Source organism: Perca fluviatilis, chromosome 11 (assembly GCF_010015445.1).
Source record: "Perca fluviatilis chromosome 11, GENO_Pfluv_1.0, whole genome shotgun sequence".
Classification (NCBI taxonomy): domain Eukaryota; kingdom Metazoa; phylum Chordata; class Actinopteri; order Perciformes; family Percidae; genus Perca; species Perca fluviatilis.
The window spans coordinates 6,697,325-6,719,392 of NC_053122.1; the positions used below are offsets into that span (position 1 = coordinate 6,697,325).

Sequence of the window (22,068 nt, forward strand, 5' to 3'; positions counted from 1 at the left end):
GATTTATTTTGTCGGCGTCTTTTCAATGCCGACCTCGTGACCCTGTTCCCAATAAATGACTTGAGCACAATAAGAGTTTTAGGTAGAAATGATGAAAAAGGTGCTATTCGTCACCGCAACAGTTTCATGGAAAGAAAAAAAAATATATACACACATGTGTTAACGTCGGTGAGCCAAGTCGTCTACAAATTAATATCTTAGGTAGTTTTTTGTCTCATTTTTTAAATTTTTTTTCTTCGAAATAGGTTTTCTCTAAGGAAGCGGAGCTCTTCGGATGCTGCGATAGGACTTACGGTGCGTTTTCAGTTTTCTTGTAAGATCGACAGTGTGTATTGGTTTGCATTTACAGTACGAAAAGTGATTTTATTTAAAAATTCAGGTAATAAAATGTTCTCGGTCAATCGCGCATCTGTTTACTACGCACTTAAATAACACATTCTCGGAGGCAAGCTCAAAAAATTAGCACTTCAGTAAAGAAAGAAAAAACAACAACAAAAAAAAGAAATCTGAATAAGAAACCAACCCAAAAATCCATACCATGACTCGGCATTCGAGCTATTGCTCTCGAGCAATCTGTTCGCGATTCAGAGGGACAGAACACAAGATAGAAAGAAAAAAAAATAAAAATCAATACAATGTTAAATAATAGAAAAATTTAAAAACTAAAAAAGGGAACAAATTGCTCTTTTCACGCAGAAAACATCGGGTCCACAAAGTTTTCAGGAAGGCAATAAGAGAAGCAGGAGAGAGGTGTTGTGTGTTGTGTGTGTGTGTGTGTGTGTGTGTGTGTGTGTGTGTGTGTGTGTGTTGTAGACACTGACTGACAGGAAGAGGACAAGGCGAGAGCCAATGGCGTGCTGTGTGAGTTCAGAAGGGACAGGGTGGGGAAAGGAGGGGGGGCGGGGCTTGTTCATCTCTTCCTGCGGCAGGTCCGTTTGTGGTCAGCGTGCCAGTGCTCCTGCTGACACTTGATGGAGCAGTACGAAGTGTTCCAGCAGCAGTGGTACATGGCCTCCTCCTCGCAGTTGTAACACTGGAAACCACACAACACAACAGGGCCCGGTTAAAAGAACCAAGGGCCCAAAGGAAAAGAAAGATACACCAGCTTTTTAAAAACATGGATCAAAAGTCATTTACAGCGTGGAAGCAAGAATACCCAAACCGAGACTAGAGCAGTGGTGCTCACAGCGCGGCTCGCGAGCCTCCTGCAGTTATACGATTACTAGGGGTGGTACGGTTCACGAAAAAACATCCGAACCGCTCGGTTCGCTAGTCTCGGTTCGGCGCGTGTGTGTGCCGCACAGTTCGTCAGTACACTGTTAAAGATGCAGTAGGTAAGTCTTATAAAACTAACTTTCTGTCACATTTGCTGAAACTGACCCTATGTTCCAGTAGAACTACATGAATTATGTATAAAAAATAAATCCAGCTCCTCTGGCACCACCTACAGCCTGTAGTGAGTTTGGCAAAATTCCACCGCTCCCGGTTGATTTTCTCCAATCAGGGCCACAGGGGGGGGTCTATCTGCCTGTCAATCACTGCTCAGCCACACGCATATATAGCGTTCTCCCCAGGCACGAGCTGCAGAAAAGTTTCCCAAAACTCCGGTGGTGAAGTGGCTTTTCAGAGGTGGCGTGGCTGCAGGATTTTAAAAATCTGAAGAACGATGCAGACGTAGCCACATTTCTTCTCGACAGGTAACATAATTACCATGAATGATTTATCTTCCACTTGGTTATTAGTAGTCAAAAGTCCACAAAGCTAGGTTGGTGAGGATGATAGTAACGTTAGCACAGTGGTCGGTCTGATATGATGCTGAAATGGCTAACGGTAGCCTGCTAGTTAGCATCGTTTTACTGTTGGTGAGTAAAGTTAACGTTGTGTTGGTGTTTAGTTATTGAACATGTTGTCTGACATGCAGTTCTGTCAAAACTCTGTTGTGTGGGCGGGGCTTAGGAGACGTTTGGGCTGCAGCAGAAAGGGGGGAGGGACTGAGAAGTTGTCGATGTTCAAATTTGTTGGCAAAGTCCTGGATCTTCACAATCTTACCTACTGCAGCTTTAAAGTGCACTAACCACTTACTGCCGTAGCGCCCACTTTCGACACCTCTGTGAAAACACTTACCGGAAATGACGAGCGGGATGAGCGGGACGAACACAACACACGGCAGCTGATTGGACGAACGCGTCACATGGGTCTTGCTGCTCCCGAATTTCAAAACAGACTCTAATGGCGGCTCGTTCAGAATACGATCTCATATTGTACTAAAATAGTTCACCGAAACGTGTTTCTGAAAACATTTTAAGCGAGAAATAGGCCATGCAGTTGCTGAATCTGAGTTTTTCATTTCAGATCGACAAAGGTCAGTTTAAAAGATTTTCGTCAGATTTTGAGAGGCGCCGAGCCGACCGCTCCTCAAGTGGAGTGTGCTGCTGCTGCTGCAAAATGTCAAGTGGGAGAGAGGCTGCCCAGAGCTGGAGGATACACCAGCGTCGTTTATAGTCTGGTGTGTGGGAACATTTGGGATTTCATGTTACCTATGATGGAATAAAACCATATACAGAACTGCCACTGTGTGCATGTATTGTGCAACATGCATTCAACATGCTAATTTTAGCTATATATATATATATATATATATATATATATATATATATATATATATATCTCATATGCTGAAGTATATTCTGGAGTGTTAAAGATTAAAAGAAAAAAATAACAAGAACTACAGTACCGAAAACCGGGACCCTAAAACCGTGATACGAACCGAACCGTGGGTTTTGTGAACCGTACCACTCCTAATGATTACGCAATCAATACAGATATTTCATCAAACTAAAAACAGGGTTGCACCGAATCCAGGATTCGGATTCGGCCAAATATTGGGCTTTTTGACGAGGGGTTCGGTTTCTTGCTAATGCAACAGTAAAAATAAGCATACACTTCAAATTAAAATCACAGAAAAAGCTGGAGAGAATCTCTCCGTTGTATCACTTTGAATTGGAAGTAAATGTGAATAGAATTGTTGTAATTACTGTAAACAGTACGTATAGCATAGAAACAGGGAATACATTTACATTTACAAACACCGCATGTAACAACTAGGGCTGCCGCGGTTAGCGCATTACCGCGGCGATGCAGTCTAGCTCATCACCGCTGTTTTTTTTTTTTTCATTCTTGCAAGTGTGTTACTGTCAAACAGTGTTTAAAGGCCGGTCTCTCGGTTTCTGCCAAATGCATGTGAGCAGAGTGGAGGGTTATCTCCTTGTCACAGCGCTGTTCATTTTTACATTATTATTATTATTATTATTATTATTATTGTATATTTTTAGTTTAGCACAATTTTATTTATACTATATTGTTTTTTTTGTCTGTGTTGCATTAAGGGCTGCATGTTTGTATTATGGTGCTTTATAAATAAAGTTGAGTTGAGTTATATGTTGTTTTGGCCACTTGAGGGCAGTGGAGAAGCCATGACATCTCATCACCTGTTGAATGACTGAATGAATCCGGTCAAGACTTTGGTTTTAGATCAGGAAATGATAAAAAACTGAACTGATGTGCCTGCCGAATACACGTGAGCAGAGTGGAGGGTTATTTTTACAATATTATTGTTGTAATTTTTTGTTTTGTTTATCTGTGTTGTTTCAATGTTGCTACGTGAAGTACTTTGGGCTGCATGTCTGTATGAAAGGTACTATATATAAATTAAAAAAAAAGTTATAGAGTTATAGTCCCAGGGCTCTTCCCATGTGTTGCATGGATAGTACCAGATCCTGCCCTCCGGGAGGCGCTATAGGGTCCCAGACTGCAGAAAGACCAAATATAAACTACTATTACTCATCTGTTCCTCTGTCAATATCTTATTTATGTTAAATTGATGCTTATGTTTTTAGCTTTTTTTTTTTGAGGTTGTTATGTTGTAATTGTTGGAGCTTGTATTGCAAGACAAATTTCCGTATCTACGGCTCCATCCATCGCTATAAATAAAGGACTGAAAGATTAAACTCTGGTTTCAGATCGAAACGATTAAGACTTTAGACTTTTGTCATGAACACGGTACGTTAGCACGCTAACAGAAAAAAGGACAAACATAACACGGTGACATGTAGAGAAAGAACACAGACAGAGTGGCAGTGAATTATCTGGGTCTCTTGTTAAAAACTGTAGTTACAAACACGCTGAAGCCACGAGTAGCAGGCAGCTAATGATTTGATTCCCCCCCCCCCAGAACTCACCCACTGCTTCTTCTTGGTCTGGGAGATGAGCTGTTTGTGTTGGCCCACCACCTTCTTCACCTCCTCCACCAGCTCCTCTTTACACTTCTCCTTCACCTGTTTACACTTCCGCTCCATCTCCGTCTGAGCTCCGGCCACCGCCTTACTCACCGCCTGGCGCTTCTCCTCCTCCATCTCCGTGCGGAGCTTTGGGGACAGAGGCAGGCTGGCAGTTTAAAAACAGACTCTCTCTCTCATAGGTAGGGCCGGGTAGCGTTACAAAATATTCAATACCGGTACCAACACCGTTTGCGGCACAAATTTATTTTTATTAAGATTATTTTTGGGGCATTTTAGGCCTTTATTATATAGGACAGCAGAAGACATGAAAGGGGAGAGAGAGGGGGGAGAATGACATACAGCAAAGGGCCGCAGGTCGGAGTCCAACCCGCGCAAATCTTTTTATTAATTTTTCAGCTCCTACTACGTGAGCCTCGTCTCTCTGTGTACCGTAGGGTGTGTCTACGACGTGTAACGTTAGACAGCCAATCATGCTGCGTGCTGATTGGCTTACTCCTTAGTAGGGCTGCACAATATATATGTTTATTTACCGCCATCGTGATATCAACTGCCGCAATAAAACACATGGTGAAAGCCTGCCAACGTATCGCATAAGATGCTCTGAGATTTTTTTGTGTTAGTTGAAAGAAAATAATCAGTAGAAAAGTGCACTTTAAAATGTAACTGTCTTTCTTATTTTAGTGGTGCCATTTATTTACAATGTTCAGTTTGTTCAGTGAAAGAATGCTGGAAAGTATTTGCTTTCATTGGTTTTAAATTCAACAAGCAACGGGTTGTATTTAAAGGTCCCATGGCATGAAAATTTCACTTTATGAGGTTTTTTAACATTAATATGAGTTCCCCAGCCTACCTATGGTCCCCAGTGGCTAGAAATGGTGATAGGTGTAAACCGAGGCCCTGGGTATCCTGCTCTGCCTTTGAGAAAATGAAAGCTCAGATGAGCCGTTTTGGAATCTGCTTGTTATGAGGTCATAAGGAGCAAGGTTACCTCCCCTTTCTCTGATTTGCCCGCCCAAGAATTTGGCCAACCCAGAGAGAAGAGAGAGACATCATGGCTTTCAAACGAGAAAAGTAGCAGTTGGTCAAGGCCACACCCTCCACCTTGCTCCCCCTCTCTCCTCCTCAATAACTATAGACACAGAAATGGCACATCCTAAGGAAAGCTCATTGTGGGACTGGCTCTAGTGGCTGTAATTCTGCACCAAGGCTGAATTTCGGAAAGAGACTTCAGAAACAGTATTAGGGGACCACTAAGGTCTATATAAAAGAGACTTCAGATACAGTATTAGGGGACCACTAAGGCCTATATAAAAGAGACTTCAGATACAGTATTAGAGGGACCACTAAGGCCTATATAAAAGAGACTTCAGATACAGTATTAGAGGGACCACTAAGGTCTATATAAAAGAGACTTCAGATACAGTATTAAGGGGACCACTAAGGTCTATATAAAGAGACTTCAGATACAGTATTAGGGGACCACTAAGGCCTATATAAAAGAGACTTCAGATACAGTATTAGGGGACCACTAAGGCCTATATAAAAGAGACTTCAGATACAGTATTAGAGGACCACTAAGGCCTGTATAAAAGAGACTTCAGATACGGTATTAGGGGACCCCTAAGGCCTATATAAAAGAGACTTCAGATACAGTATTAGGGGACCACTAAGGTCTATATAAAAGAGACTTCAGATACGGTATTAGGGGACCACTAAGGCCTATATAAAAGACACTTCAGATACAGTATTAGGGGACCACTAAGGTCTATATAAAAGAGACTTCAGATACAGTATTAGGGGACCACTAAGGTCTATATAAAAGCATCCAAAGAGCACCATGTCATGGGACATTAAGCAGATTACTGAAAGTAGCAGAACGGAGTACACTAGTTTGTTTATCGCAATTAATATCGCGATAACGATATCCCAAAACCGGTTTTGTTCACTCATTTCAGGCACTCCTACTCCTTAGGTATTGAATATTTGATTCGTTAGAAAAGTAGCAAATTTGGTACCCAGCCCTACTCACAGATACGGACCTCACGAAACACAGAAAACGCACCTTCTCCAGAGCCTCTCGGACGACCCTCTCCGTCTCCCGCTTGTTGTCGGCCTTCATCATCTCCTTGACGTCGTTGAAGACCTTGGTGTACTTCTCGTGGCACATGTTCTGGCAGGCGCCGTCGCTGTTGGTCTGGGTGCCGCGGTGGAGCGTGCGAGGCGACCCGCCGCTGGCCTTCTTGGTCTGCGTGGACACCGACAGCTTCTCGGGCTGCTGGGGCGCCGAGGACACGGGGATCTCCTGGCTGGAGCTGACCGCCTCCATCTCGGGCTCCGGGTCCTGGTGAAGAGACGAGCAGTGAAGCACAGACTGAAAGTCGGATTTAAAAAAAAAAAAAAAAAAAGAAGAAGAGAAGAGACATTTTTAGGTGTTATAGAAAAACATGTGTACAGACTTTCTGCAAGGTTCACCAAGTTACCTTTAAAGACCTCTTCAATAACTGTTTCACCATCAAACCAGGCAAAAGTATAAAAGTATGCCAGAAAGGACTATATGGACTAGAATCATTTATTACATCATTACATCAGCCGGTTACCTCCAGGATCTGTGCTAAGCTAGGCTAGATGGAGCCGGTTACCTCCAGGATCTGTGCTAAGCTAGGCTAGATGGAGCCGGTTACCTCCAGGATCTGTGCTAAGCTAGGCTAGCGGTGGGTGCGCCAGACAGAGTTACAACCAAGGGGGTAAGCGTCGCTTCTGCTCAAATCGACACACATGCCCATTATGAGACAAGGAGCTTCCTGGCTGCTTTAGCTGCAGCAGTGACAGTGATTGGCTGACTAAAACGCCACAAAAAAATAAAAATAAAAGCCTCCCGCAGCACAATTCACTGTAGAAACAATCCCACTTTCAGTTTATAAATGTACGTGATAAATTTAAAACTGTAAAATAAATAAATAACATTAAAATAACAGAGTAGCATTAAGAGAAAACATTAAAAGACTATTCTCAGGCCTATAAGGAAACTGGATTTAGACCTACATTAGCTTCCTGAAAACAAAAAAAAAACATTTAGATATAATCGGCCACTTCTGGTGACATATTATTGTCTCGACACTTCCTGTGAAACTTCACTACCTTCCTGTTGCAAACACGATGAAGCTGATGTGGTAGATAAACAGAAAACAGCAAGCATTTAGTATTTGAGTCTTTCTGAAGAGGCCAAGATTTTAGCCCATCTCATACTGGAATTTTGAGTCCATTAACTATATCTTTTGATTTATAAAAATGCATTTTTTTTTTACATGAACAAACAAACATTTTCATAAGGACAGAGAATACTTCTAAAAAAATTAAAAAAATTAAGTATTTGTAATAATGGTACAGATCTTGCAATCTAGCTCTGCCATAAGCTAATAGATAAGACACACTCTAACCAAAGCCGACGAGACATTTGTCCCAACTACTACTAATTATTACTATATTATCTGTGTAGCCACATTGTGGCTTTGACAGAATATTGTGCGTGTGATGAGAGTCCAACTTACGCTGGCTTCTTCTTTGGGTTCGACTATTTGAGTCCGACGACTTTTCTTGGCCTTGGGCTCCAGGCTGCTTTTGAGCTGGAGAAAAAGAAAAAAAAACAGAATAAAATATTACAAAATAAACTAGTCGTAAAATGTTAAAAGTATCTTAAATGTGTTCTTCCTGTTTCCAATATAGACTGAGAAAGCACTTATTAATTTGAAGCATTTAACTTAACCCTTGTATCGTCTTCACAATGACCAAAACTGACCTGGTCTGGTTTATATAAAGCATAAAGTAGCCTGTAAAGTCTCCCCCAGGTCTGTCTTACATCTTCTTAGCCAACTTGATTCCAACTTACTACCATTTCTCATTTCACACTTCTTTGGAATTTATGGTCACTGCACCTCATTTACATGAAATTATGCCTAATATGCTACGTTTACACGTGGCCGGCTATTTTCATAAAGGGACATTTCAAAACAAATAACATCGTGCACAGCTGTCAGTTTTCAGAAAAAGTGTTTGTTTACACGAACCCGTGTGTACATGCTGTCAAGAGCATGCCAAACCTGTAGGTGGAAGTGTAACGAGAAGTTCAAGCCCACGTTAGCCAATCAGAATCCTGAAAATAGCAACAACAGCAACGAATCACTTCCTCTCTCTTCTCTTCCTCGCTTCCTCGGCTGCCTAAACCTCCGTTTATCTCAGTTTACATGCAAACCTGCAAACAAACGTTTTCCAGAATCTCCACTCTGGCCGGAGTTTTTAGAAAGAATCGTTTCCAGAGGCAAATTCTCTGTTTGCGTGTAAACGAAGGGCACAAACGAAGGCAAATGTCTCCGCTTTTCAAAATAACCATGTACGTGTAAACGGGGTAATAGTTGAGATCAAAGGAACATAATGTTTATGTATTATCACAGATTTTGACCCGGGTAGACCATGAAAGTAGTGATCATACATTTTTATTTTAGTGTTGCATGTTCATTTTGGGGAGACTTTGTTGACAGAAACCCATAATTCTGATATAAAACTTCGAAAAAGGGGTCAAATTTGACCCGAAGACAACATGAGGGTAAGTAATTCGGAGGGAACCTGGAAGCTACAAAGCTTTTAATTATCTGTATTTTTGAAAGATGGTGTACAGTGAAAAAAAGTCTTTGACCACTTGAGAAAAGTTTTAGCTATAATTCCTCTGAATGAAAGATTTTTTTTACTTAAAAGAAAACACTGCCAACCATGTAAAAAAAATACCTGCAAAGTTGTTGTACTGACATTGTGTAGTACAGCCACCAGGTGGCAATGTCTACTGTATTTATCTACAGTGTTTCGGTTTATGTATTTCAACTTTGTTTATCCTCTCAGTTTTGTTCCTTTTATTTTTTTTTTTCTTTAAAAAAAAAAAAAAAAAAAAAATAAAAAAAAAAAAAAAAAAAAAAAAAAAAAAAAAAAAAAAATTTTTGATTATTATGGTTTATTGCTTTGCATATCCTTTTGGCTTAGGTTGTACTGATTTTAGGGATATGGAGCATTTGAAGATACCCCAAGAAATGATATCACAATAAGCAAAAATATCAGTGTATTTGGTGGGGTATTCTGTTTAAGCATCACTCTTCAAGAAAAAACTCCTTAAATTAAAATTAAAAAAAGAAAAAAGGGATTTGGTCTCTTCGCTAATACTTTACTTGAAGGTATCTACATAAGAGTGACATGACACTGTCATGAACACATGACACTGTCATGACACATGAACCCTAACCCTAACTCTCACCATAACCATAACAAAAACCAAATGACACTTAGTAAAAGAAGCGTTATGTCATAAACGTTTATGACTTGTTTATAATGTTTATGACAGTTTCATGACAGTGTCATGTCACTGTTATGTAGATACCTTCAAGTAAAGTGTAACCGTCTCCTTTTTGGTCATTTGGTGGTAGTTCTGCGACTGTTTCTCACATCATTTTGGACCGTTATTATCACCATATCGGTGTCTAAAACCTTGGAAAAGATTAGAGCAGATGATACATAAATACCACTCAAAAAAGACAAAACTTGCTAAAAGAAGTCCACTCATGACCAACTTCAATCATTAGATGTGAGAAAAGTCTTTCAGTTACATTCAATCGGATCAGGTGCTGCCTAAAACGGCTCGGGAGCTGCACCCAAACCTTACAGTGGAAGGGAACGCCCGGATTCTCTGATGACGAGTTCAAGGGGTTGAGAATTAAACTGAGCCTACTTACATGTCGGACCTGCTCGTTGCTGGTGGAGGAGATGCTGGACTCTGCTTCGTCTGTCCGGTCCAGCCTGTCCGTCCTCCCGCTGCCCTCCTGTGACTGTGGCTGGCTCTGGCTCTGGTTCTGGTTCTGGCTCTGGTTCTGGTTCTGGCTCTGGCTCTGGCTCTGGCTCTGCTGCAGTTGCTGGTGTGACTGCATGGTGCCTTCCTCCATCTTTGTTTTCCAGAAGCGGCCCTCCCTCAGGAAGCGCTGGTAGACCTCAAGCTCCTCGCACGCCTTCTTCCAGCCGTTGCTGCGCTTCACCTGCAGCTGCTGGACACTCACCTTGATGTCCTGGATGTTGTCCGAGGGGATCCACGCTCTGGGGAGCGGGGACAAGGAAAACAGTGCTCGAGATTTACCAAGCAGCACTGCAACTTTTTAATCCGTTTCAATTCCATCTTCATCGTGTTCTGGTTTGTTTTTGGATAAAGTTTTGTTTTGAAAAAAGTTTTATCTTCCATTTTTTTTTTTTTTTTTAAATCAAGAAACAGGACATCTTCTTTACAATTATAACCTTGAATCTGAGACGTTCTTAAACTAGTTTCAGCAGAGTGAAGTTGCTTTATAAATAGGATGTCACGAGAACCGGTAATTCGGTACCAAGTCGATACCAAAATTCTGAAAACGTGACGCTACTTTTTTACAGTACCGTAGGTACCGAGGGATGCGGTTCTTCTGGACCTGACGGGGCCAGTATATACGCCTAATGGCCCTGACTCACCAACCCGATAATCGGCCGTCGGACAGTCTTGGCGAGGTCAGTGAGTCGTTTTCTCCAGATTACATGTAAATCACGCTCTTCTTGGCCCCGCCCCTAAAACCCTTTCACATCAAAGAGTGACGGAAAGTTGAAAATAACAAAAAACAGATGACGTGACACTTTTTGGTATCCTGACATCACTATTTATATAAATGTTGTGAGAGCTGGAACAGTCCTTGTTTTGTGTGTTGTGAAGAACAATTATTAAAAAATTAAAAGAAATAAGAACACAAGCAGTCTCAACTAGGGACGCACCGAATCCAGGATTCGGCCGAATATTGGGCTTTTTGACGGGGATGGGTTTCTGCCGAATCTTAGAATTTTTTCCCCCCGAACCGAACCCTACGCTTGCATTATGCTCGCGCTACGCTGGTCGATGTAATGACGCCGGCGTTGATTACAGGAAGGTGTTTACGTAGGTGGAGCGTTCAATGCAGTAGGCTGTGAGAAAGTGAAAATGGAACTGGTGAGCAGAAAACGTCTTGTTTGGCAGTACTTTCAGTCAAAAGAAGACCATTCAAGTCCAGCTACATGTTCAATCTGCAACGCCGATTTGTCTGGTGGTGGCGAGGACCCTAAACTATACACAACATGGCCGCTGTTACAACATCTGGTACGAAACATCCGAAAGAATACGAGTTGTGCGTGAAGGAGTCTACAGACAGCAGCCAGAATGCAGCAACTTCAGGAAAGGCAAAGTCACAGCTAAAAACTTGTGTTAACCATTTGTTTACTTCATTAATGTGTTTACTGTGTTGATGGGCTGAGGATGGGAGGAGGATTCGGTATTCGGTTTCGGCAGAATCTTAACCAGTGGATTCGGTATTCGGCCAAAGAAATCTGGATTTGGTGCATCCCTAGTCTCAACCTGAGGTGCTCAGACCAATGGAACAAAAAAAGTGATGCTGTGTGTTGTTGTGATGTCTGCCAGCTGCGCTAACCTCTGGTGCTGGTGGCCAAAGAAGCGTACGTCCACCTGGTTTTCATCCCTCTGAAGGACTTTGGCCGGCCAGTAGCCGAATCCTTTCATCTTGGCCCACACCAGGTCGTGGTTGGGGCTCTGCCGAGGGAACACACACACACACAAAGAAACAATATAGACCAAAGATACGACCCAGTGGTGTATTTCTAACAAGAAAAACCCTGCCACACTTTACTTTGTGGTGGGTTGACTTTTATGCTAAAATTACATTTTATATGCTTTGTTCCTTAAAGTGCTCATATTATGCTTCTTGGCTTTTTCCCTTTCCTTTATTGTGATATAAATCTTTTTTGTGCACGTTATAGGTTTACAAATTGAAAAAGCCCAAAGTCCCCCCCAAAGGGACTTACCATCTCCAACAGAAAACACTGTTCACCAACTGCTCCAAACAGCTCTATTGTAGTCCAGCCTTTACTTCAGAGACAAACATGGGTCACTCTGTAACACACGTTATAATGCTCGCCTAGCTGCTAGCGTAGCACACCCGCATACTCTGCTTCTGACTGGCTAGTAGTCCTTACCTAGGTACTGTCAGGGCACGCCCTCATACTCTGCTTCTGACTGGCTAGTAGTCCTTACCTAGCTACTGCGCATGTGCAACTCCCAACAAAGATGGAACAGAAGTGAGAGGTCTCACTCTGTAGCTAAAACAGAGAGCTCAACACACAGGGTGAAAAGAGGAGCTGCAGCAATGTGCAGTACAAAAAGATGGTGTCTTTTGAAAATTAAACCATGTAAACCTATTCTGATATAACCTCTAAATACAATTATGAACCTGAAAATGAGCATAATATGAGCACTTAGTTTTTGTTCAATGCATCAAATTTTTTAAGTATGTTTATACCATTGTATATACACACCTCTTAACTGCTACACATAATAGTTGTATACTTGTAAAGCTTCTACCAGAAATAAAAACATCTGAAGGTAAAACTGGGTTGCTGCAGCTGATGAGAGCAGGTTTGGTTGTACTCACGCAGGGGTAACAGAACCAGTTGTCTGGCCGGGCGTTCGACAGGTAGAAACAGTTCTTACACAACAACAACTCATTTAACTGGAAGAGAAAAGACAAGGGAAGGGAGAAAACATGGAGAAGGGAAAGACAGAAAAGTTAAATGTACACACATTTTTTGAACAAATCTGGACTAGACACAAATTCTGAAAAAGTACAAAAGGAGATGTAAGCTTATAAACTCTTAAAGCTGTAGTGCGTAGTTTCTGTCACCCCTATGAGGACTTCTAAGTAATGACAACCACAATGGAAATAAGTCCTGGACTTACTTTATCCTCGATTGCATTTGATGTCTTTTGTTCATGTGTAAGGCATTTTTGATACAATTAAATAAATCAAATCAAAAGACAACAACACTGTTGGTTCGTCCACATGATACAAGCCTTTCGTGATCGCCCCCACCCCTCCTCCGCGCAGCTGCTAGTAGCCAAGGAGGACACGGAGGATTAAACAAACATGATGGACTCTTCAGAAAAGGTCATTATCTTCGCTCGACTCACAATCTTCTTAACATAGTCATACTGAGAAGTCCAGAGAGAGTTGTTGTGGAGCTGATAGTCTTAATTAGCTTTGTAGCAACTCATTTGGCAATGGCTTGAATGTAACAGGCGTTCATTAATATCAAAAGGTTACGCACTAGAGCTTTAACGGGAGAACTTAAGTAAATCTCACTGCTGTGAGCTGTGATAGAGAATAAATAAAACAGCGGTACCTCATGGCATGTGTCGCTGAAGAGCAGCCGTGCGATCTCCGCCTGGTCGCTGTGAACTGACACACACACAAAACCAGAGGACATGTGTTTTTGTAAAATTAAAATAAAAAACTCACTTAACTGGAAGTGTTATTAGTAAAAAAAAAAAAATTAAAAAAAAAGATAAATAAATCTCAAGGTGCCATATATTCAAACTTTGACCCACCTCCATACAAGATGGAAGTGTTGTGAACAATCAGCTGAGCGTCTGCTTTGAACTCCTCGAAGCTTTTATACTTTCCTTCAGACAGGTTCTGAGAGAGAGAGACAGACAGAGAAGAGAATAGAGAGACATACAGACAGAGGGAAGAGAATGGCAGAAAGAGAGAGACATAGACAGAAAGAGAGAGAGAGACAGACACACAGACAGACAAAGCCGGCCAGAAAGAAAGAGACATGCAGAGAGAAAGAGACAGACAGATAGAAACCAAGACACAGAGAGAGAGAAAGGGAGAGTCAAAAACATGGAGAGAAAGTTGGTCAGAGAGAGAACAAGTATAAAGAGGTCTATTCACATGACCGACATGTGAGAACACACACACACACACTCTAAATCATGGACAGCTCACGGAGGGAGATAAGGTACTTTAAAACCCTTTTCCACCAGATTGCAGAAATGTGCTTCAAAATTTGCACTCTGAGCCATAACACAGTCAAATCTAAACATACAGGCTTGATACACAGATTTAGATTCACTGTGATTTACCCTTGTCAAGGATATCATTATCTCCAATGTCCACCATAAATAAAGAGAGAGAAAAGCCCCTCCTAGCAACTCAAGAACTTGCCAGAGAAACTTAACAATTTTAGGTTTTCTTGAGTATCAAAGTGACCAAGTGATAGTTCTGTGTACATCCATGAGATTAATGCAAACAGGAACTGCAAAGTCAGCATATTCTTAGTAGTGCCAATTTGCCAAAATGTAAAAGTCAAGGTTTTTAAACTAGAAAGAGCGTGTGCAGGGATGTTTCAATATAACAGTCTGAGGGGATTTGTGTAAGGGTTCAAAACAAAAGCTTAAAATACAAAAAAAAAAAAATAAGGTCAATCGCAAAATGATTAGATGACTAAATAAATATGGAAGAAAAAGATAGACAGTAAGTGATGATGGGAGTTTCACGGGGACGCTGGTTACCTCCTGGATGTTTGAGACTTCCAGCGCAGTGTGGATCAGCCTTTTGTACATAGGATGTTTAGTGTCTTTGCCTTTCTTGTGCAGGTCCACTGCCTGGAAATGTAGAGGAGGGATAATGATTTAATGCCACTTTATAGAGAGGACGAGGAGGGGGCAGTGTTAGAGGGAAGTAATGAAGCAGAGACACATGGAGGGCAACTGATGAGATTTAATACCGTTTTTATAGGGAGCGGTGGGATGAAGGGAGACGGGAAGGAGAGAACAGGAGAAGTAGGGGGAGGGAAGTAATGAGATTTAACACAACTTTAATAGAGAACAGGTTGGTGAGGGAAGGAAGAGAGAGACCGAGAGAGAGAGACAGAGAGAGAGCAGTAGTGGATGAAAAGGCAGATGAAAGGGTGGGGTAATGGGAGGAGAATAAAGGGGATATGCGTTCCTGATTACGAGGAGGAGTGAGGGTTATTGTGGGTAGTTATACTAGTGAAATATTTCAAAAGAACACAGCAGAGGCCACAACCAATTCAATTTTATTTATAGTATCAAAATCATAACAAGAGTTATCTCAAGACACTTTACAGACAGAGTAGGTCTAGACCACACTCTATAATTTACTCTGTCAATTGCAATTTCCCCACTGGGGATCAATAAACAGTATAAATTAAATTAAAATAATTTACAAAGACCCGACAATTCCAGTAATTCCCCCAAGAGCAACATTGGTCCAGTATTAATCAAGATCGCTGCAGTCGGCGAAACAAGCTACAATGTAAGTTAACAGGGCAGTTGTCCAACTTGTATTTACCTTCACAAAAGTGCTTGTTTTGCCGCTGACAGGCTCAGATTAATATTCTAAGTGTCTGACAACATTATGGAAAGGATTTCTAATGAGGTCGACTAGGGGTTAGACCTAACCCTAACCCTTCTGAGTGGCTTCCGGTGTGGTATGGTGCGCACACGGCCTAGGGGAAAATCCGGGTTAGAGACTCGGACAACAATCTGCTGTGCTGTCACCGGGAGGTTTGATAAGTTGAGCAGGTAGAAATAAATACATGGTTGTTCTCACCCTCTCCTTCATACGCTGGACGATGAAGCGCAGGTATTTACTCATCTCCTGTTTGTTCAGGTTCTTCTTTTTACTGCCCTGCAGGTTTGAAAGAGGGATGATGTTGAGAAACAGGGACAAGGGAGGGAAAATTCCAATTAGGCACACTTCAAAAAAAAAATGTTTATCTTCAAAACATACCAAAAGGCAAGAGACTGGTAGAGGAGACAGGAAGTGAAAAGAGGAACGAGGAGGGAATGAAGACAATGAGGGACAGAAACGGGGCTACAAATAAGTGAGAAACAACAACTGTCTTTATTTATCAGGCGTCTCTCTTGGCATACAAACTTACAGCGAGCACCAACATTAGTTGGAATGACAAATATTGACACTACCATCGTGGTGCCTGCTTCTGCAGACGACTGATTTCTTAAATGTCATGAAAACAAGACTGTACACAGGAGAAAGAAGAGAAACGCAGTTAACTCAGCAAGCTTTCTGCAGGACAAACCACACTTTTTCCTCTCTGTAGACACTGGATAATTACTGGCCCGGGAACAAATGTGTGAGCTCATGTTTCATTTGCTCTCGCCGATATACCTGACGGTGCCTCTGCGAAATAGCCTCTGGAAGGAACTTGTTTTGGTGGAACACGAGTACGTTCAAAGGTTGTTTTAGTCGTTCAACAGAAAACTCAGATTGGACAGATAGTCTAGCTAGCTGTCTGGATTTACCCTGCAGAGATCTGAGGAGCAGTTAACCATAGTCCTCAGAAATCAACCGAAGGTTAGAACGCCAACACAAAGAAAGAGGAAGGGGACGGACATCCGGGCCGAAAAGAGGGAAATCCAGCAGAATTTCCAGCAACGTCGTCGATATACAGTACAGGCCAAAAGTTTGGACACACCTTCTCATTCAATGAGTTTCCTTTATTTTCATGACTATTTACATTGTAGATTCTCACTGAAGGCATCAAAACTATGAACAAACACATATGGAATTATGTACTTAACAAAAAAGTGTGAAATAACTGAAAACATGTCTTATATTCTAGTTTCTTCAAAGTAGCCACCCTTTGCTCTGATTACTGCTTTGCACACTCTTGGCATTCTCTTGATGAGCTTCAAGAGGTAGTCACCTGAAATGGTTTTCCAACATTCTTGAAGTAGTTCCCAGAGATGCTTAGCACTTGTTGGCCCTTTTGCCTTCACTCTGCGGTCCAGCTCACCCCAAACCATCTCGATTGGGTTCAGGTCCGGTGACTGTGGAGGCCAGGTCATCTGGCGCAGCACTCCATAACTCTCCTTCTTGGTCAAATAGCCCTTACACAGCCTGGAGGTGTGTTTCGGGTCATTGTCCTGTTGAAAAATAAATGATGGTCCAACTAAACGCAAACCAGATGGGATGGCATGTCGCTGCAGGATGCTATGGTAGCCATGCTGGTTAAGTATGCCTTCAATTTTGAATAAATCCCCAACAGTGTCAACAGCAAAGCCCCCCCACACCATCACACCTCCTCCTCCATGCTTCATGGTGGGAACCAGGCATGTAGAATCCATCCGTTCACCTTTTCTGCGTCGCACAAAGACACAGCGGTTGGAACCATAGATCTCAAATTTGGACTCATCAGACCAAAGCACAGATTTCCACTGGTCTAATGTCCATTCCTTGTGTTTCTTGGCCCAAACAAATCTCTTCTGCTTGTTGCCTCTCCTTAGCAGTGGTTTCCTAGCAGCTACTTGACCATGAAGGCCTGATTCGCGCAGTTTCCTCTTAAAAGTTGTTCTAGTGATGTGTCTGCTGCTAGAACTCTGTGTGGCATTCATCTGGTCTCTAATTTGAGCTGCTATTAACTTGGGATTTCTGAGGCTGGTGACTCGGATGAACTTATCCTCAGCAGCAGAGGTGACTCTTGGTCTTCCTGTCCTGGGGCGGTCCTCATGTGAGCCAGTTTCGTTGCAGTGCTTGATGGTTTTTGCGACTGCACTTGGGGACACATTCAAAGTTTTCGCAATTTTTTGGACTGACTGACCTTCATTTGCTAAAGTAATGATGGCCACTTGTTTCTCTTTACTTAGCTGATTGGTTCTTGCCATAATATGAATTCTAACTGATGGTCCCAACCCCGTTAATAAGGGGAAAAAATCCACTAATTAACCCTGACAAGGCACACCTGTGAGGTGAAAACCATTTCAGGTGACTACCTCATGAAGCTCATTGAGAGAACACCAAGGGTTTGCAGAGTTATCAAAAAAGCAAAGGGTGGCTACTTTGAGTAATATAAAATATAAGACATGTTTTCAGTTATTTCACACTTTTTTGTTAAGTACATAATTCCATATGTGTTCATTCATAGTTTTGATGCCTTCAGTGAGAATCTACAATGTAAATAGTCATGAAAATAAAGAAACACATTGAATGAGAAGGTGTGTCCAAACTTTTGACCTGTACGGTAGACTACAGCTCTAATAGCCATTTAAGAGAACACGCGCTTACCCTGCAGGCGACACACTGCCAGTGAGATCCTCCGTCTCTGGGCTTGAACTCGTCCGAAAGACATTTGAGGTGGTAAACCCGGAAGCAGTTGTCACATGCGAGGACGTCGCCCGGTAGGTGACACTCGAAGCAGTACCAGTCGTGGCTCTCTGCCTCCCACTCCTGCAGGGAAGACACAGCAGAGCACAAGTTTGGGTGACCCCCCTCCCCCTCCAACCCGCGAAACACAGCGGGAGGGGAGGAAAACAACTTTCTTCATCCTACGTTCTTAATTAAAACTAGCTCCAACGTACAGATTCAGGTTGGAGGCCACATCACTGAGATCTACCTCTCAATAAAACTGCCTCTGAAAGAGCTTTTCCAATTAGTTTTGACTTTGTAAGCTTTTTAAAATCGATTTCTCTTTGAAAAAAGATTAAGTTAAAAATCCCAGGTTACGTTGAAGCTGAATAAAAAAAAAAAGAACATTGGTCGGTATCCTTTTAAAAGTGTCTATGAAGTGTATACAAAAAAATAAAAAATAAACGCCTCAATCCAACAAATCCTGGTACTGCATAGAATAAGAGTTGATAAATTCCAGCTATGAATAGTTCCAGATCTGGTAGCACGATTGTTATATCTAGGCACACGCTGTGTATTTCAGCAACTTCAAAATACACCATATCATTGAAATTCTACACGAAGTAATACATCAAATGCAGAGTATGTCCTTGGCGGCCAGCCCAGAAGATACTCAGCAGCCAGTCCCAGCCGCGAACTAAGTTCTCAGCGGTGTTGTAACATTACAGCAAACACCCAAAAAGTCTGGTCTAACTAATGTTAGCTAGCTAGCTACTAATACAAATCAAATGAAAAAAACGTAATTATGTGGGGGGGGGGGACTGCAGCTATTTTATCAGAATGACATGAATAAACGTAATGTGAATAAAACGGTAATGGATAAACCCATCCGTAAACAGAGATGTTTTAATCGGCAATTGTGATGATCAATGAAAACTACAACTCCCATAATGCCACTTCACGATGTCATCAAAAGGCTGTGTTTACATCCATTGATTTGATTGAGAGATCCCTAGCGGCAGAAGATTACATATTGTACATTTAATCATCATCATTAAAAAAAAGGTATTGGTACAAAACTCTGGGATCATACTTAGCATTACTGTAAAAATCTCAAGCAATGCCAAGCCATAGATTGCCCGTTGTAATTTTAATCATAAAAAACACTATTATAACCTGCCTTTATTATGTGATAATTAAAAGGTTAATATCAAATTATTTTAGTGGTTCTGTTTGTGGCAGGAAGGTACTGAAGTGATGAGAGTGGGCGCAAATTTGACAACTTATTCTATGTGTTCTTTAATCCTAACACACATGTTGCAGTAGTAGTTTTCAGTAAGCGGTTTAAGTCAATGGCACAGAGACAGGAAGCGTGAACCGCTTAAAATTCAACTACTTATCAATCTGTCAAGAGTCCACCTCCTCCCACTCACAGTCTGGACCGACTCAGTAGGGGAGAGCAGGAGGGCTGCTCAATAAAAGCTACAGAGAGGAAAAAAAAAAAAAAGTCTCTATCTTGATCTTTTCTCCATGCGTTCATGTGCTGTAGGTTGGGTTTGAGGTGGAGGAAGCACACTAGAATCAGCTCATAACTGCAGCGATGGTCAGGTAAAGAACTGTCTGAGAAAAGAGGCTGCTTACCGCTGCGGTTTTGATCACAGAAGAACATCTTACTGCATGAATGCCTTTTCCTAAATAACCCTGATTTGCATAAAATCTTTAACGAGGACGCACACTGCAGCAGCAACATGCAAATTGAAACCGACGTGGATCCCTCAGTCCGTAGCGCAGGGAAAGAAGCTCATACGCAACCATAAATAGTCACGTAGAACAAAAAGATGGGGGGGGGGGGGGGCTCTGACATCCACGCTGCCAGCCAGTGTCACTGTGACACCAGAAGCCCTGATCAGAAGCAGGGCCCGCCAGGAGGAAGCACTCTACACTCAAATCCAGCGGTTCTTTGGGGACTCTTTTTAAAAAGGATAACCTAAAACACTGAGGGAGACACTGTCATGGTCAGATCACATTCTCACTCCAAAAAGGCTCCTCACGTAGAGTACAGCACAGCACATATTCTCAAATGATCAGAACGGAAAAAAGGGAAATGTATCGAGGGTTCACAATTAAAGCCCATCCAGGTGAGAATATACTCTGAAAAACTATCCACAGATTCCTCAAAAGGACTTCTATTGTATTTTATTTTTTTAAGAGCGTAAGGGATTCTTCACCCACACAAGCATTCGACAACACAGAAATGGTCCTCGTGTTCTGTTGAATGTCAAGAGGCACTTTACTATTGCTTTCAGCCGCCTGATGAAAGACAAGTGGCCGACTTCAAAAAAGCCTGGAGCTCTCTGAGCCAAGGACACGGTGTCTGTGGCTCCGCAGCACAGCCAGTTTCGACAGGAGCGCGTCAGGGGAAAGAATCGATGTCCAAGTAAAAAGCAGATAACAGCGACATAATGTTTGACACTGAACGATGAAATAATAGCAAGACGTAACAAGGTTTCCCCTGCCAATGAAAGATATGCAACCGATGTTTAAAAGCCTACCAGCAAAAATCAGAAAAAGAAAGAAAGAAAAAAAAAAAAGACTTTAAAACAAAGCCAGAAAATCTGCTTTTGGGTTTAAAATCACTTCTCTAAAACATCCGTTTAATACCTCTGTGCTTTTTGGAGAAAGAAATGGGCCTCGACTAAAACCTGCCAACAAGGACAGGGACTTGGATAGTGATAGAGGGGGAGTTGAGGCAGCCAGAGGTTCGGCTTCCTTTAGCCAGCTTTCCCCACTGCTTTCCCACTCTGGTGAACAGCTCTGCACGGTCTGCGTCAAGCTGGGACACGCCAGAGCGCCGAGCAAGGCTGAGCAACAGGTTTAGCATGCCTGCCAATGACCTACACAAATTGCGTTTTTCCATTACATGGTACCTGCTCGACTCGCCTCTACTTTTTTGGTTTTCCATTATGAAAAATAGTCCCTGGTACCTGCCAACAGGTTAATTTTTTAGCATCAGCTCGTTCGAGGTTCCAAGCGAGCTGAGGAGATACCCAAAAGGTGACGTGAAAACCTGCAGACTACTGATTGGTCGGAGAGAATCGTCACTAATCACTGCGTCATCATTGCTAGCGACAGACAGGGGTCCTGAACAAACTCGCCATTTTTAAATAGTTTAGCCAGCAGTGTTTTTTTTTTTGCTGCCTCCAGCTTCTTTAAAACTAAATGTGTCTTCTGGCAAACAGCCACACGGCGAGAATCTAAAACAACACACCTTCCACGTTCTGGGTGTGTGTCTCGTTAGGTCACGGCGTCCAGCTAGGGCCGTGCAATTAATCGAAATTGAATTGGGATTATGATTTCGGCTCCCAATGATCTATAAAAACAGAATAATTGAGATAAACGATTATTTAGCTCATTATGTTTTGCAAGTAAACTCTTATTTTCTCTTGTGTAAAGTTTAAATAGGAAAAGTATTAAGGCAAATTTCACAGTTGTGTTGTTTTTATTGTTGATTTATTTAACTTTTCCCACTGTATTTTTAACTTCAATAATCGCAACATCTTTCCAGAAGTAAACAAGTAACTGTGTTAAATTATCGTGATTTCAATATTGGCCGAAATAAATCGCGATTATATTTTTTTCCCCCCATAATCGAGCAGCCCTACGACCAGCCACGCTCGCCTCACGCATGAGGCGGTACTAAATCTACGGCTGGGTATCGCTCAAAA

At 42.0% G+C, this 22,068-nt stretch overlaps 1 protein-coding gene across 5 annotated transcripts in view; it reads right to left on the bottom strand.

Moving 5' to 3' along the window:
• Positions 1-223: 223 nt before the first annotated feature.
• Positions 224-22,068, bottom strand: part of zmynd11 (zinc finger, MYND-type containing 11) — a 38,965-nt gene continuing 17,120 nt past the window's right edge. For 4 of the 5 annotated variants that reach the window (XM_039816292.1, XM_039816290.1, XM_039816288.1 and 1 more), the window contains 12 exons: positions 18,284-18,445; positions 15,809-15,886; positions 14,746-14,838; positions 13,777-13,864; positions 13,572-13,627; positions 12,824-12,901; positions 11,807-11,925; positions 10,070-10,424; positions 7,847-7,921; positions 6,361-6,669; positions 4,239-4,424; positions 224-1,033 (listed from right to left, as the gene is read on the bottom strand). In XM_039816292.1, coding sequence (XP_039672226.1) covers positions 911-1,033; positions 4,239-4,424; positions 6,361-6,669; positions 7,847-7,921; positions 10,070-10,424; positions 11,807-11,925; positions 12,824-12,901; positions 13,572-13,627; positions 13,777-13,864; positions 14,746-14,838; positions 15,809-15,886; positions 18,284-18,445 — 1,722 coding nt within the window. In that variant the 3' untranslated portion in view covers positions 224-910. The remainder of the gene's footprint in view (positions 1,034-4,238; positions 4,425-6,360; positions 6,670-7,846; positions 7,922-10,069; positions 10,425-11,806; positions 11,926-12,823; positions 12,902-13,571; positions 13,628-13,776; positions 13,865-14,745; positions 14,839-15,808; positions 15,887-18,283; positions 18,446-22,068) is intronic. The other variant, XM_039816291.1, reaches the window with a different exon arrangement.